This window comes from Balaenoptera musculus, chromosome 10, assembly GCF_009873245.2.
Source record: "Balaenoptera musculus isolate JJ_BM4_2016_0621 chromosome 10, mBalMus1.pri.v3, whole genome shotgun sequence".
NCBI classification, from domain to species: domain Eukaryota; kingdom Metazoa; phylum Chordata; class Mammalia; order Artiodactyla; family Balaenopteridae; genus Balaenoptera; species Balaenoptera musculus.
This window is the reverse complement of record NC_045794.1, coordinates 34,374,565-34,390,178: the sequence shown is the minus strand read 5'-3', so window position 1 is coordinate 34,390,178 and position 15,614 is coordinate 34,374,565. Positions and strand designations below refer to the sequence as shown.

Below are 15,614 nucleotides of genomic sequence, written 5' to 3'. Positions count from 1 at the left end.
TACCAAATCCCCAGAGAAGCACAATCGAATTGTTATAACTATCCTGTATCAGTTCCACTGTGTTCTGTTGCAAGTAGGAAAAGCACTGATTATTAGTGGCTTGAACTCAAAGTCATTTATTCTTTACTTAACAAGACCAGAAGGTCACTAGATTTAAGTTTGATTCAGTAGCTCCACAATGGCAGGGTGCTGGATGGGCATTTCTGTGATTCTGTTGATCAACTCCTAATGGTCATAAAATAGCTGCTCCCTTTCCAGGCCTCACACATTTATACTTTCTCACATGAAAGTAAGTATGTATTTGTTCTATGCTGATAAGGAGGACAGGTTCTAGACAGTGGGTAAAGTTTATGGAAGAATATTTCAGCTCAATATAGGAGAGTATTTGCTAAAACTGCAGAGTCACCCAAAAATGAAATGACTGCTTTCAGGATATAGTGAACTTACTCATACTGAGGCTATGGAAGTATGGGTAGGTTTGATATTCATTCATTCACTACTGCTGTAAAATGGATTTCAGGATGGAAGAGGAATTGGAATTAGATATTCCTAGAGTCTTTTCTAACTCAAAATCCTGTACTACTGCTAATACTACTGCTACAATATTGATTCATTTGAAATAAACTACAGTTACAAATAACTGACTATAATAAAATCAAAACCTTAATCCATTAACAAGAAATTATAAATAATGCATCAAGAAAGGACTTTACTATTACATTTTAAATAATTGTTTGTTAAATAGCAGAGTGAGTTAGCCTTAATGAACCCATTTTGGCAATGCATGTTCTAACATTTCTTCATCTCTGCTCTACAGTAGCTAAAACAGCTACAGTACCTGTGGATTGGCTAAAACTTACCTTCTCCATTTCCACTGTCAAGTCTTTAAAGCGCCAGGCTATGCAGTGTTGTAGTACATGTACGCATGAATAGGAAATTTGGCTGATTTTTCCTCTCTGAGTTAAATTATGCAGTGGCGGTCAGTTAGTGCCTTCCAATCAATTATTTGTGTCATACTCGTAATGATAAACTCGCATTGCTTTCATATGAGTTACTTGGATTTTTAAAGAAAGATAAAATTTAACATGCTTATAAAAATGTGGTTCAATAAAGCTGTTGAATAAGGGTGACTACTCTGGAGTTACAGCTGTACCTTGGGAGGTCATTCTAATACATCGCTGGACGTAAGAGTGAGTTATCATATCTTTGCAGCATCCACAGCCCAGAAGAGGAACTGATGGGCAAAGGCGATAAGTTAGGCTTTGGAAATGTTGGATTTGAGGTGCCTTTGACATATCTATGTAGAAAATACATGAAAATTCTTGTCAATACATGAAAAATTCCTTGTAAATACATGAAAATATAAATGGAGAGCTCAGAATTATGATCAAGGCTGGAGAGAACAGATTTAGAAATTATTGGGACATAGAAGAAATTGCTCAGAGAGAGCTCAGAGGGTATAAAGAGAAGCAAGTTATAAAGAGAACCCTGGGAGACGCTAACATTAAAAGGCTAAACAGAGAAAATAGAGTCAGTTAAGGACTCCAAGAGGAGAGTACCTGGAACCAGAGGGGATTTCAATCACAGAGGCCAGAAAGGCTCAACAGAATGTGGTCACTGGTGCTGAAGGTGTCAGTGAGATTAACTAAGAAAAGACTTGAAAAGTGTCTCTTGGACTTGGCAGTTAGGGTTATTGATGACATGAGGCTAAGAAGTACTTCATTTAAGCAATGAATTCTCTCCTCTATTCAAATCTGAAATCACATCAGTTTAGTTTTTTGTACTCTTAACTCTAAAAAATGCTGAAAAACAAAAGTTACTTGTGTCCTTCCAAGCAGTAGTCCAGTTTTTTTTTTCCTTTGAGGGTGAGGTCCATTATAGTAGCTCGCTATGGTGTCAGTGGATTCTTCTGAATGAATGCTGTGGTCAAAGGATCAGTCAGCCACTGTGGATTACTTAACTGTAGAAAACAATATTTATCTGAAAGAACTTCTTGCTAAATTGTGCTTCGTGAAATTTGTTTTCAGGAATTTTTTTTCAGGTTTAGAAGTAGGAAGTTTTCCGAATATGGTTTGTATTTGTGAAATTATCACTGGAAAATGTTTGCAGGAGCCTTATTTTATAGACTAAACATTTTCAGCAGAGGTTCAGATAAGTTAAGCTACATCCTGACATCTTAGTCTGCTTAATATTGTGCCCTGCACAAAATACACATTAAGTTATTATTATCTCCATACAAAGGAGCCATGTCTTTTTTGTGAAAACGTTCAATGAGTTGTCAAAATTCAACTGCTAAAGCATAAAATGAAGGTCAATATAAGTAAGTGATGTAGATATGCATAATGTTCTTTGTAAGTTAAAAAAATATAAAAATCCTCTTTTAAGTCAGTGGTTGCCGCTTATACACACAAGACAGAAAACTAAATTTAAAGGTGCCACTAGAGTAAAATTGTTGCAAGAGTTTATAAGAGGAACTTGACTCTAACAGGTGAACTATGTTCTTAGCTTTTGTGGGCTTTAAGTGTTTTAAAATTCATGATGAAACCATATTCTGCAGAGACATATTTACTGTTAGAGAAAAAAGCAACCACTGACTCTGTGAATCCTGCAGAAATAGAGACCTTAATGAAAAACCTGAATTTTTACCCGTACACTGTCACAGTTGCGAACAGCCATGAGGCCCCATGTAACACTCAATGTGACCTCCAATCCCTTCTGGAATAACAAAGAGTATAAAAACCAAGCTCACAAATTAAATAAATACCCTTAGATGTTCTCCCCACTTTATTAATGTTGGCATCCCAGCTCTTGGTTGTGGTCAGGCCCTGCTGTTTTATGGTTTGGCCTTGCGGTGTTGAGAAAGCCCTGAGAAGTTGCCAAGTCCTTCTCCATCCCGTGGAGGCAGCACGGGGAGAGCTCAAAGGCTGCAGTCAGAAAGAAGCGGACTTAAACCTGCTTCGCCACTGACTTCGCGTAGCAGCTCAGGCAAATGACTTAGCATCTCTTAGCTAAGTCCTGGGCCCTTAGCCCTGGTGCCTCCTTTGTAGAGCTGTTACGAGGAATAAATGTGTGGGACATGTTCTGTGAAATTTTACAAATAACACAAAATCTTCTTTGTACAGATAAGACAAGTGAGAGGAGAGGCTAAGACAAGGTTGTCTAAGTAAACTGTAAGCTTACACGATCAGTTTCCCAAAACACCTCTCCACTGAAATATAATCACGAGTCAACAAATCAGCAAATGTTTGGATCCCCAAGCTGTAGTAGGGACGGCAGGTATAAAGATGGATAGAACCCAAACTTGGAAATTATTGTTGCTTTGAGGGAGATTATGCATACAGCGTAATTTCAATATTTAAATAATGTTCAAAAGCAATGTAGTAGTAGAACAGTTTGTGTGGTAAATTTTATAGATATTAAGTATGTTTAAATCAGAAGAGAGAGCTATCAATTCGGATGGAGTATCTGATCATAGTTTCTACAAGACTTGAATAGGTATTGCAAAATAAAGAACAACTATTTGTATACTTGTATAGGCGCTCCAGACCAGGCAATGTTAAAAATACTTCTTGCGTGTATTTTCTATCTAATGCATGGTATAATTTTGCTCTACTTTGCGATTTTTACATAATCTGATATTTGTTAGTTAATTATTCCAATCGTTTGGGCTTCTTCGTAGTGCTCTGTGACCTGTGGCTCTGGAGTTCAGCAAAGGGATGTGTACTGCAGACTGCGAGGCGTTGGTCGGGTGGTGGAAGAAAAGTGTGATCAGTCCACGCGGCCTTCTTTTCAGAGACAATGTTGGCGTCAGGACTGCATAGAGTACCATTGGGTGGCGGGAGAGTGGCTGGATGTGAGTATTGTCAAGTAAACTTTGACAGCCGTTCAGTGAAAGAATGTGCTCTTCATTTCGTCATTGTATTTCTAGTGTTCTACGTCATGTAAGAAAAGAGAGACACATCGGCAAGTGAAGTGCGTGGGTGCACAAAACATGCAAGTGAATGAAAGTTTCTGCGATCCTTCAACCAGACCTCTTGCAATCAGAAAGTGCAGAAACCCTCCCTGCAAGTATATTGTGGTAACGGGAGACTCATCACAGGTAAGGCAAAGGAAGGAAGTTGAGAATTTTCCCTCCTGGAAAACACAACTGAGTTTCAAATTTGACCCAGTTGAAACTGGGTCTAAATTTGAACATGGGAGCAGATGATGGTGTGCATATCAATCTAAGGGATAAAATCGCTGGCAGTTGGATGGTGCAAATAGAGTAATAGTGACATGTATGTTAAACTCTGGTGCAGTTCTGAAGCGGTGACAACTTTGAAACCTACTACCAGGAATGGTTGGGCATCTGTCGCTGCATAGTTGGCTGCTTTAAAAAATTTTTCTCTTCCGGTTTTATTGAGATATAATTGACGCACAGCCCTGTATAAGTTTAAGGGGTACAGCATATATCTATCTCTGTCTATCATCCATCTATCTATCTGTCTGTCTATCTATATCTATCTATCTATCTATCTATCTATCTATCTATCTATCTATCTATCTATCTATCTATCTATCTATCTATCTATCATCATCATCATCTATCTATATCTATCACCTATCTATCTATCTATCTATCATCTATCGCTTCTTTATTCATCTATTTATGGAAACTTAGGTTGCTTCCATATCTTGAATGTTGTAATCAATGCTGCAATAAATATTGGCATGCATATATCTTTTTGAGTTAGTGTTTTTGTTTTCTTCAGGAAAATATCCAGAAGTGGAATTTTGCTGGATCATATGGTAATTCCCATTCACAATTTTTTGAGGAAATGCTATAATATTTTCCATAGTGGCTGTACCAATTTATACACCCACCAGCAGTGCAGGAGGTTTCCCTTTTCTCCATATCCTTGCCAGCACTTGTTTGTTTGTTGTCTTTTTGATTATAGCCATTCTGACAGGTATGAGGTGATATCACAGTTTTTATTTGAAATTCCTTGATGATTAGTAATGTTGAGCATTTTTACATGTGTCTGTTGGCCATCTGTATGTCTTCCTTGGAAAAATATCTATTCAGATCCTCTGCCCATTTTTAAACTGAATTGTTTGCTTTTTTCTGATATTCAGTTGTGTGAGTTCTTTATATATTTTGGATATTAACCCCTTACCCGATATATCATTGCAAATATATTGTCCCATTCAGTAGGCTGTCTTTTCACTTTTTTGATAGTTTCCTTTGCTGTGCCAAAGGTTTTTATTGTGATGTGGTCCCATTTGTTTGTTTTCGCTTTTGTTGCCCTTGCCTGAGGAGATGTATACTAGAAAATACTGCTAAGATTGGTGTGAAAGAGCGTATTACTTATGTTTTCTTCCAGGAGTTTTAGGGTTTCAGATCTTACATTTAAATCTTTAGTCATTTTGAGTTTATTTTTGTATGTGGTGTAAGGAAATCATCCAGTTTTATTCTTTAGCACGTAGCTATCAAGTTTTCCGAATGCCATTTAGCAATGAGACTCTCTTTTCCCCATTGTATATTCCTAGCTTTGTGTTGTAGATTAATTGACCATATAAGCATGGGTTTATTTCTGGGATCTCTGTTCTGTACCATTCAGCTATGTGTCTGTTTTTGTGCCAGTATCATATAGTTTTGATTACTACAGATTTATAATACAGTTTGAAATCCAAGAGATGGTAACTCCAGCTTTGGGTTTTTTGGGGGCTTTTATTGTTTGTTTGTTTTCTTAAGATTGTTTGGCTATTCCAGGCCTTTTGTGGTTCCATTCAAATTTTTGGATTCTTTGTTCTAGTTCTGTGAAAAATGCCACTGGTATTTTGATAGGTTGCATTAAATCTATAGATTGCTTTGAGTAGTGTGGACATTTTAACAATATTAATTCTTCCAATCCATGAGCATGATGTATCTTTCCATTTACTTGTGTCATCTTCAATTCTTTCATCAATGTCTTATAGTTTGCAGAGTACAGGTCTTTCACCTCCTTGGTTAAATTTATTCCTAGGTGTTTTATTCCTTTTGATGCAATTGTAAATGGAATGGTTTTTAACATTTTTCTTTCTGATAGTTTGTTGTTAGTGTATAGAAATGCAACAGATTTCTGTGTATTGATTTTGTATCCTACAACTTTAGCGAATTCATTCGTTAGTTTCAATAGTTTTTTTGGTAGAGTCTTTAGGGTTTTCTATATATAATATCCTGTAATCTGCAAATGGTTACAGTTTTGCTTCTTCCTTTCCAATTTGAATGTCTTTTATCTCTTTTTCTTATCTGACTGCTGTAGCTAGAACTTCCAAAACTATGTTGAATAAAAGTGGTGAGAGTGGGATCTTTGACTTGTTCTTGATCTTAGAGGAAGGCTTAGAGGAAAAGCTTTCAACTTGTCATCACTGAGTGTGATGTTAGCTGTGGGTTTGTCATATATAACCTTTATTATATTGAGGTATGTTCCCTGTACAATTGAAATAATCATATGATTTTTATCCTTCATTTTCTTAATGTGGTATATCATGTTGATTGATTTGTGGATATTGAACCATCCTTGCATCCCTGGACTAAATCCCACTTAAATTTGGTTTGCTAATATTTTGTTGAGGATTTTTGCATCTATGTTCATCGGTGATATTGACCTGTATTTGTGTGTGTGTGTGTGTGTGTGTGTGTGTGTGTGTGTGTGTGTGATATCTTTGTCTAGTTTTGGTATCAGGGTAATGCTGGCCTTGTAGAATGAATTTGAAAGTGTTCCTTCATTGGCAATTTTTTGGAATATTTTGAGAAGGATAGGTGTTGACTTTTCTCTAAATTTTTGATAGAACTCGCCTGTGAAGCCATCAGGTCCTGGACTTTTGTTTGTTGGGAGTTTTTAAATCACAGTTTCAATTTCAGTGCATGTGATTGGTCTGTTCATATTTTCTATTTCTTCCTGATTCAGTCTTGGGAGATTGAACATTTCTAGAAATTTATCCATGTCTTCTAGGTTGTCTAATTTGTGCATTTCTAGAAATTTATACATGTCTTCTAGGTTATCTAATTAGTTGGCATATAGTTGTTTGCAGTAATCTTTTATGATCCTTGTATTTCTGTAGTGTCACTTGTAACTTTTTCTTTTGCATTTTCACTTTCTTGATAGTGTCTTTTGTGCACAAATGTATTTAATTTTGATGAGGTCAAATTTATTTTTTTTGTTCACTTGTACTTTAGGTATCATTTCTAAGAAACTATTGCCCATCCAAGGTTACAAAGATTCACACTTATATTTTGTTCTAAGAATTTTATAATTTTAGCTGATACGTTTAGGTCTGTAATCCACTTTGTATTAGTTTTTGTATATGATGTGAAGGGTCCAACTTTATCCTTTTGCATGTGGCTATCCAGATGTTCCAACACAATTTTTGGAAAAAACTGTTCTTTCCTCATTGAATTATCTATTACTGAAGAGTTATTTTTGAACTCTGAATTCAGTTCCCTGATCTATGTGCCTATCCTTATATCGGTACCACATAGTCTTGGTCTTATATTAAGGTAGTTTTATAGTAAGTTTTGAAATCAGGAAGTGTGAGAGAACCAATTTTGTTTTTCCTTTTCAAGATTATTTGCTTATGCTGTGTCCCTTACATTCCTATATAAATTTTAGGATCAACTTGTCATATTCTGTGTTAACTCCAGCTAGGGTTTTGTTAGAGATTACATTGAATCTTGATCAGTTTGGGGAATGTTGCCATCTTAATACTGTCTTGCAATCCATGAATTGACATGTCTTTCCATTTATTTAGGTCTTATTAATTTCTTTCAAGGATGCTTTATAGTTTATAGTTTTCATTGTACAAATCTTACACTTTTTTGGTTAATTTTGTTCCTAAAAATTTTATTAATTGTTTATGCTCCTGAAAATGGAATTATACTCTTAATTTCATTTTCTACTTGTCCATTCATAATGTGTAGAGATAGAATTGATTTTTGTATGTTAAACACATTTATTGAGCCCAGTTCTTTTTTTATGTGGATTACTTAGCATTTTCTATGTACAGAAGTATATCATTTGCAAATCCAGGTAGTTTTATTTCTTCCTTTAAATCTGGGTGCCTTTTACTTCTTTTTCTTGCCTAGTTTCCCTGGCTAGAAACTCCAAAACAATGTTGTGTAGAAGTGGTAAAAACAGATATCCTTCTCTTTAGAGGAAAACTTTCAATTTTCATAATTGAATAGGTTAGCTATGGATTTTTTTGTAAATTCTCTTTATCATACCCTCCTATTCTTAGTTTGCTTGGTGTTTGTATCATGAAAATGTGTTAGAATTTGTCAAATGCTTTTTTTGCATCTATTGAGATGCTCATGTGGTCTTTATGAGTCTATTTGTATGATGTATTCCATTGATTGATTTCACATGTTGAAACAATGTTACATTCCTGGGATACATCTTACTTTGTCATGGTGTATGATCCTTTTTAGATGCTTCTGGGATTGTTTTGCTAGTGTTTTGTTGAGGATTTTTGCATCTATATTCATAAGAGATATTGGTCTGTAGTTTTCGTTCCTTGTTATGTCTGCCTAGTTTTGGTATGAGGGAAATACTGGCCTCATATGACAAATTAGGAAGTGTTCTTTTCTATTCTATCTTTTGGAAGTGTTTTGCAGGGGGAGGGTGCTAATTCTTCTTTAAACTTTTGGGGGAATTCACCAATGAAGGCTCTGGTCCTGGGTTTCTATTTGTGTGAAGTTTTTTATTTATTAATTCAATCTCTTTACTTGTTATAGGTCTACACAGATTTCTACACACAGATTTCTACACAGGTTCTCCCGTCTTCCCAGAGTTTGTTGTTACTGCTGTTTGTTGTTGTTTGTTTGTTTGGTCAGTGACTTTTCTGAACTAACTGTAAAGTCTGTATTCTTTGTCTCATGTGGTCACTAAAGTCTCTATTTGATTAGTTTTCAACTAATGACTGAATAGTGATTTCCTGAGATACTTGGAACCAGTAATCTCCAGTCTTTGCCAAGGGGCTGTGTGTGCATGTGTGGGCTCTTCAACACTAGATGAGGCAGTTGACAACTCTTCCTTAACCTTAACTTCCTGCTTGAGTAGAGCCTTGACATCAGCCAGAAATGAGAGTGTTGGTACTTCTCAGATATTTCCTAAGCTTGCACACAGCCCTAGACATGTGCACAACCTTATGTATGTCCATGGCCTTCTAGTTATCTATGACTCTGTTGGAGCTTTTAAAGCCCCTGTGGACATCTCCTTTCCCAGCTTTTCCTTTTAAGCTTTTTTTGGTAGCCCATTGCTTGCCTGACTGTTATCCACTTCCTCTGGAAGCTGCAAAGTTAAACAGTAGCCTTTAATTGTGTTCAAAAATGCCTCCAAGGAGAAGACTTTTAGCACTGGGCAAGCGCTGGGTAAAGTCAAATAGAGAATTGCAAGTGAGGTCTTTCAGAAAACCACAAAACAGTTCAAATAATGACAGTTCTCTGGAAATGAGGCTTAGACAGATGTCCAATCCCTCTGGTGGCTTCCACGCTTTTGTTTTTCACTATGTTTACAGGGCTATTGATTTTCAAGCCCCCTATAGAGCTGAAGAGGGAGAATGGGTATAGGGCAAACTAAAACACACAAAGCTCACTCTTCTTACTGAGATTTAGCCTTATTTCTTTAATAAATGCTTCCTGGATTGCTGCAAGCCTTTGGTTAATTTACAGAGCTCTGAAAAAGTTGATTTTCACAAGTTTTGTCAGTTTTCTCATTGCCTTTATAGAAGAGAACATTTTCAGATGTCCTTGCTCTACTGTTTTCACCGATGTCACTCACCCCTTGGGGTCTGCTTTGATAGATAGATATTTCTCCTCATCATAGGTTATATTTTCCTGCCTCTTTGCATGCCAGTTAATTTTTTATTGCATGCCAGGCATTATGAATTTTACTTTGTTGGCTACTGGATAGTTATTATTCCTATATGTATATTTTGAGCTTTGTCCAGAATGCAGTTATTTTGTCTGTAAGAAGTGTGATCTTTTCTTGTCTTGCTCTTAAGATTTTTTTATGGGAGACCAGTGCATTGTTTAGTCTAGGGTTAGCTATTCCTCTCTACTGTGGCAAGAGTACCTTTTGAGTACTCTATCTATTGCTGCATGTATATAAGGTTTTCCAGTCTGAATGAAGGGAACAGACACTATATTTTGTCTTGTGTGGGTGCCAGATACAGTGATTCATATGTCATTTATTTATTTAAAATTATTTATTTATTTATTTATTTATTTATTTATTTATTTATGTTGCACCAGGTCTTAGTTGAGGCACACGATATCTTTGTTGTGGCATGCGGGATCTTTAGTTGCGGCATATGGGATCTTTCAGTTGTGGCATGCGGACTTCTTAGTTGCAGCATGTGGACTTTCATTTGTAGCATGCATGTGAGATATAGTTCCCCGACCAGTGCTCGAACCCAGGCCCCCTGCATGGGAGCATGGAGTCTTACCTACTGGACCACCAGGGACGTCCCCATATGTCTTTTAATCGGTTCATCCGTTGGCCTCAGTTGGTGTTCTCATATGTTGGCACTGGTCAGAACTCTGCTGTCCCCTTGAGATCCCTTTCCTTGTTTCAAAACCTGGAAACTCTCTCAAAACATTAAGCTGGAGCAATTATAGGGTCACTTTGTTTGTTTCCATCTCCCAGGGATCACTGTCCTTTATTGCCTAATGTCCAGTGTCTTAAGAACCATTGTTTTATCAATACATATTTTGTTCAGGTGTTTTTGTTGTTTTAGGTCAGATGGTAACTCTATTCCTTGTCATTCCTTTTTGCTGAAGTCAGAAATCTATTTGCCCATTTTTTTCTCTGGATCGTTAATTTATATCTAAATCACTTACCTATTCTAGTCAAATGGTAGTACACATCACATTGTATGTATAGAGATAAATATATGCTAAACTTATATAGAGTTACAAGTACATTAAGACTAATAAATGTCCTTTATTTCAGGTAAGAACCCTTGATATGTTTCATTTCTCTAAAACTGTGCTTATCAGGAGATAAATTTTCATTCAGTTAAGCTATTCTTTGTAGTGTGACCAAGAAAACAAACAAATGAACAAACAGAAAAAACATAGGCACTACAAATAGACAATCTATCCTGAATCTGGATCCTTTCCATACTGGTACAACTCTGCGAAAGTTGCCTAATACCTCTGAACTTTGTTTACCCATCTGTAAATGAGGCTAATAAATAGGATTGTTGTGGGGATACCATAACATAGTATATATTAAGCACCTGGAAAGTAGTGGTGCTTAACCTGGGTTAAGTTTAAGGGCATCTTCTTCTCCCTTCATAACATTGTATTTTTCAGTGTGCAGGTAACTGTGGATTTAGTTACCAACAAAGGATTACATATTGCATTGGTATCCGATCTACTGAGAAATACAAGCTTCATGAGCTGTGGCCTATAGACTATCAAGAATGCCCTGTGCTGCCTTCCCCTCAGGTTTACAAATGCAATTTTAGAACCTGTTTGCATATGGCCACTTGGAAAGTTGGAAAATGGAGCAAGGTCAGTATATAATTATGTATTTAAAATCTTCTGAATGAGACTTTCTAGTTGTGGGATGCCTAGTATTCTGCACGTCTAACTAGATATCAGAGTTGTCTCATACCCCTATTGTCTGTCACTTTATTTATCAGTTATCATCTCTTTTTCTATGTTTGCTATAACCTGCCTTAAGCAGAGACCATAACTAATACTCGTTTCTGTTCCTCAGAGAGCCTGGCACAGTGGCTTGCATTTTGAATAGATGCTTAAGCAATACTTATTAGTTAAGTGAAAAAGTAAATAAATCTAATGTATGAGTAATACAGGTTATTTGCACCATATTCCATTTCCAATTTAATTGATAGAAAGCAAGTAAATATTGCTTTGCAAACTTAGCATACAGCAATGAGTAAAAACTCAGTAGTCTGAATAACTGTCATTAATTAATATTTATCAAGTATTTACAATATACTGCTGAGCTAACTTTACAAAATAAATGGAAAGAAGCCAGTAACTGAGAAAGAATAGATTCAGTTTCTTAAGGATTAGCCCCACCTGTGACTCTCTAGCCTCCAGGATATTTTTGTGTCTGCAGTAATTCTAGCCATTATTGATCATCAGTTTGTTCCAAAAGGACCTAGTTTGAAAAGAGGAGATATGTATTTACTGGCCTTATTATCCATTATATACTTTACCTTCAAATTTTACTCTGTTCACAGTGCTCTGTGACTTGTGGAGTTGGGATAATGGAGAGAAGAGTGGAATGCCTAACTGACAATGGTTGGTCCAGTGACTTATGTTTAAAGAGTTTAAAACCAGATGCTCAAAAGAAATGTTATGTCCATGACTGTAAGTACTAGACTTCAAAAATCTAGAACCTAAGCATTCCTAAGAAGTTTTAATTAAAATCTGAAAATAAATATTTAGAGTAGTCATACACTCCACAAAATGAAAGGTCTGTTTTTTTTCAGACTATAACAATATTGGTGTAAGTGAGTTAAATTCATGTTGTGTCTGTAATTTGTTCATTGTTGATAAGTTGTACTCACTTGTCCTTGAAGGTAAAATATTTACCAGCTGTAAAGAAATCCAAGTGAAAAACAACATTACCAAGGATGGTGACTATTACCTTAACATTAAAGGAAGAATAATAAAGGTATTATGAAGACAGTTCCTATTTGATTTTAACATTGACTGTTGACTTTGAAAAAAGCTTTTCTAGATCTTTGCATTTCCTCTTTAGATCTATTGTGCTGGCATGCACTTGCAGAACCCCAAGGAATATATATCATTGGTCAAAGGTGAAGAAGACAACTTTTCTGAAGTGTATGGCTTTAGGTATATGCTGTGTTTTGCCTTATCTGTGCATTTTTATGGTCCTTCAAGAGAATTAGAAGTTCCAGGGTTCAGAGTGGTACTTGAATAGCTCCCAGTGGGACAAGTAATTTAGGAACACGTGGACATATTAGGACCTAAGCCAGATGTTGTCCATGCCTGTTCAATAATAAAGATTTGGGCATTAACATGTACTCACAGAGAGACTGACTAAGAAGGATACTATGGGTGAGCAGTGAGACAACAGGGGAGGGAAGAATTTAAGACCTGTGTGTATTTTCATAGAAATCAAATTAATTCCAGTAACAAAAGCTAGGAGAACTACAGCTGAATTATTTTTCCACAAACTGGTCTTGAATTTCCCATTGATCATTTTTTATTTCTTTGACATTTAAGTTGTTGAGTGATTTTTACTTCTTTCACATTTAACTTGTTAAAATATTGAAGAGTGTGTCTTTTACCTTCCCACTTGCAAAGTTTACCATTTATCTGCATTATGGTCTAATAACGGTATCTAATACTAAAATATTTTAATGTTGTTACAGACTGCAAAATCCATATGAATGTCCTTTTAATGGAAGCAGGAGGCAAGACTGTGAGTGTAAAAATGACTACTTGGCCGCTGGACACACTGTTTTCAGCAAAATAAGAATTGATCTTAATTCCATGCAAATTAAAAGTAAGTGCTGAATCTCTATTTGTAAAATGAAAAGTATCTGTTTGCTAATGCAAGTCTAACAATATACTATATGGTATATGTGGTAGCTAGGGTATAGAGAAGGGCCTAGCATTGTACAATAATTACTTAGAATTTTTAAAAAAATGTTATTAGCTACATAGTTCCAGTGCAATGACACGGACCATGGGAACCCTTAATAAAAATGTAGTGGTAATGACACTGTCATTAGTAAAGACAGTAAGGATACTGTCATAGTAAAGATACTGCCCTTCCAAGATATAACCCTCTACCTTAAAATCCTCAATTACATTAAAAATAAGGAAGTTAATATCCTCAATATAGTTGTATAAGCTTTTTTGCAAGGGCTTAAAGTAATAATTAACATTAGTTTCAGGTGACAGTTTGTCTAGTATTTTCTTACACTGTATCTCATTTGATCTTTTTAACAACCCTATACTAGATAAGGCAAAATTTCATCACATTGTTGCAAGTGATGAAATTAAGATGCACTTATAGAATTAAGTGATTGGCCCAATTCATACAGTTAGTAACTGGCATTGTAGGGAGATAAAGTCCCACTCACAGATCCCAGATTATGGACCTGCTGCCTTTCTAGGAAGTAATTTATAGTACAGTCAAGTTAAAGTAAATATACTTTATGAAACCTAATGTACACTGAGCATCAGGCAGTCTGCCCTCCTGAAAATTACATAGTGACATGAAAAGGCAAAGAAGCTCATTTCAGAAGCAGAAACTCTAAATCACAATTGAATCACCAGTGCCTAGCACAGTACCTAAACCACAAAAAGAAACAAAACAATGTTTGTTGAGAAAGTGAATGCATGAATACATAATCTCTAAATCAGTCATATGATGGTGAACTATTATTGTCAGTAATAGTGGCTACCATTTACTGAACACCCACAATTACTGCAGTAGGGAAGTATTATACTGCTTTGGTTATGATCATAGACTCTGGAGTTAGATTGCTGGGTGTAAATTCTCTGCATCCAATTACCAGTCATGTGACCTTGGGCATCTCTCTCTTCAAGCCTAAATTCCCTCATCTCTAAAATAAGATGCTTCTCAGGTTTTTTTCTTTCTTTTTTTTCTGCTTTCTTTTTCTTTTTTCTTTTTGGTTAGGATTAAGAGATAATACTTGTAACATATCTAGTAAATGCCTTGCAAGTAGTAGGTGTTCTATAAACAATGGTTATTATTTAATAATATATGTTGTGTCAGCATTACTGAGTACATAATGGGCATTTGGGAACTTACTTGCTGTTTAGTAAGCTTTTATCTTTCATTAATTTATCAAACCTGCCATTTTGCCAGGCATTGGAGTGGGCACTGAAGATACAATGTTAAATGTATACATTTTCCACTTGCTCTCTCTTTTCCTTCCTCATACTTGTGTGCCAAAAGCCCAGCCTTGATTAAATTAAACCTTTCACCTACTCTGCACTTGCACCATGAATCTTGCATGTGGCAAGTTAATACACAGCCCTCCTGACTGATCTTACTTTAAATGCATGACTCCTGAGCTTGCACAGACCCTGGTCCATTCCTCCCCAACTCTTCTCAATGTCTGACTCACAGCTTCTCCTCTGGCTTCAAACTTCTAAATTTTCTAATACTTCCACTCCAGTCACTCATTGCTGATGATCTTGTTTCCTAGCTCACCGAGAAAATAAAAACAACCAGAAGGGAATTTCCACAAACTACCACCGCCCCATCTAACCTACCTAAACCTTGACCTATAGACTTTGCCTTCTCTCCTGGTCACTGTGGATGAACTATTTCTGCTGCCATCTGAGGCAACCCCTTCTACTTGTGCTCTGAGCTCCTTGCTTTGTACCAAGTCAGGAACGTTATTTCAGCAAACTTTCCTTTTTCTCTTACATCACCAATTCTTCTTCCATTTCTCTAACTCCAATGACAAATTCTTGATTTTCATTTCACTTGATCCATCAGCAGTCTTTGGTTTCCAGGACTTCTCACTGTCATCATTTGGCTCCTGTCTTGGTCACTCTTTCTCCCATCTTTCTCACTGTTTCTCAGCTTGGCTAGTTACTCTTCATC

General features: G+C 36.1%; 1 protein-coding gene across 1 annotated transcript in view; it reads left to right on the top strand.

Moving 5' to 3' along the window:
* The window catches only part of ADAMTS20 (ADAM metallopeptidase with thrombospondin type 1 motif 20), a 200,124-nt gene that overhangs the window by 152,550 nt on the left and 31,960 nt on the right, over positions 1–15,614 (top strand). The window contains exons 30-36 of the mRNA XM_036866768.1: positions 3,680–3,853; positions 3,929–4,099; positions 11,339–11,539; positions 12,238–12,367; positions 12,580–12,674; positions 12,762–12,856; positions 13,399–13,532. Coding sequence (XP_036722663.1) covers positions 3,680–3,853; positions 3,929–4,099; positions 11,339–11,539; positions 12,238–12,367; positions 12,580–12,674; positions 12,762–12,856; positions 13,399–13,532 — 1,000 coding nt within the window. The remainder of the gene's footprint in view (positions 1–3,679; positions 3,854–3,928; positions 4,100–11,338; positions 11,540–12,237; positions 12,368–12,579; positions 12,675–12,761; positions 12,857–13,398; positions 13,533–15,614) is intronic.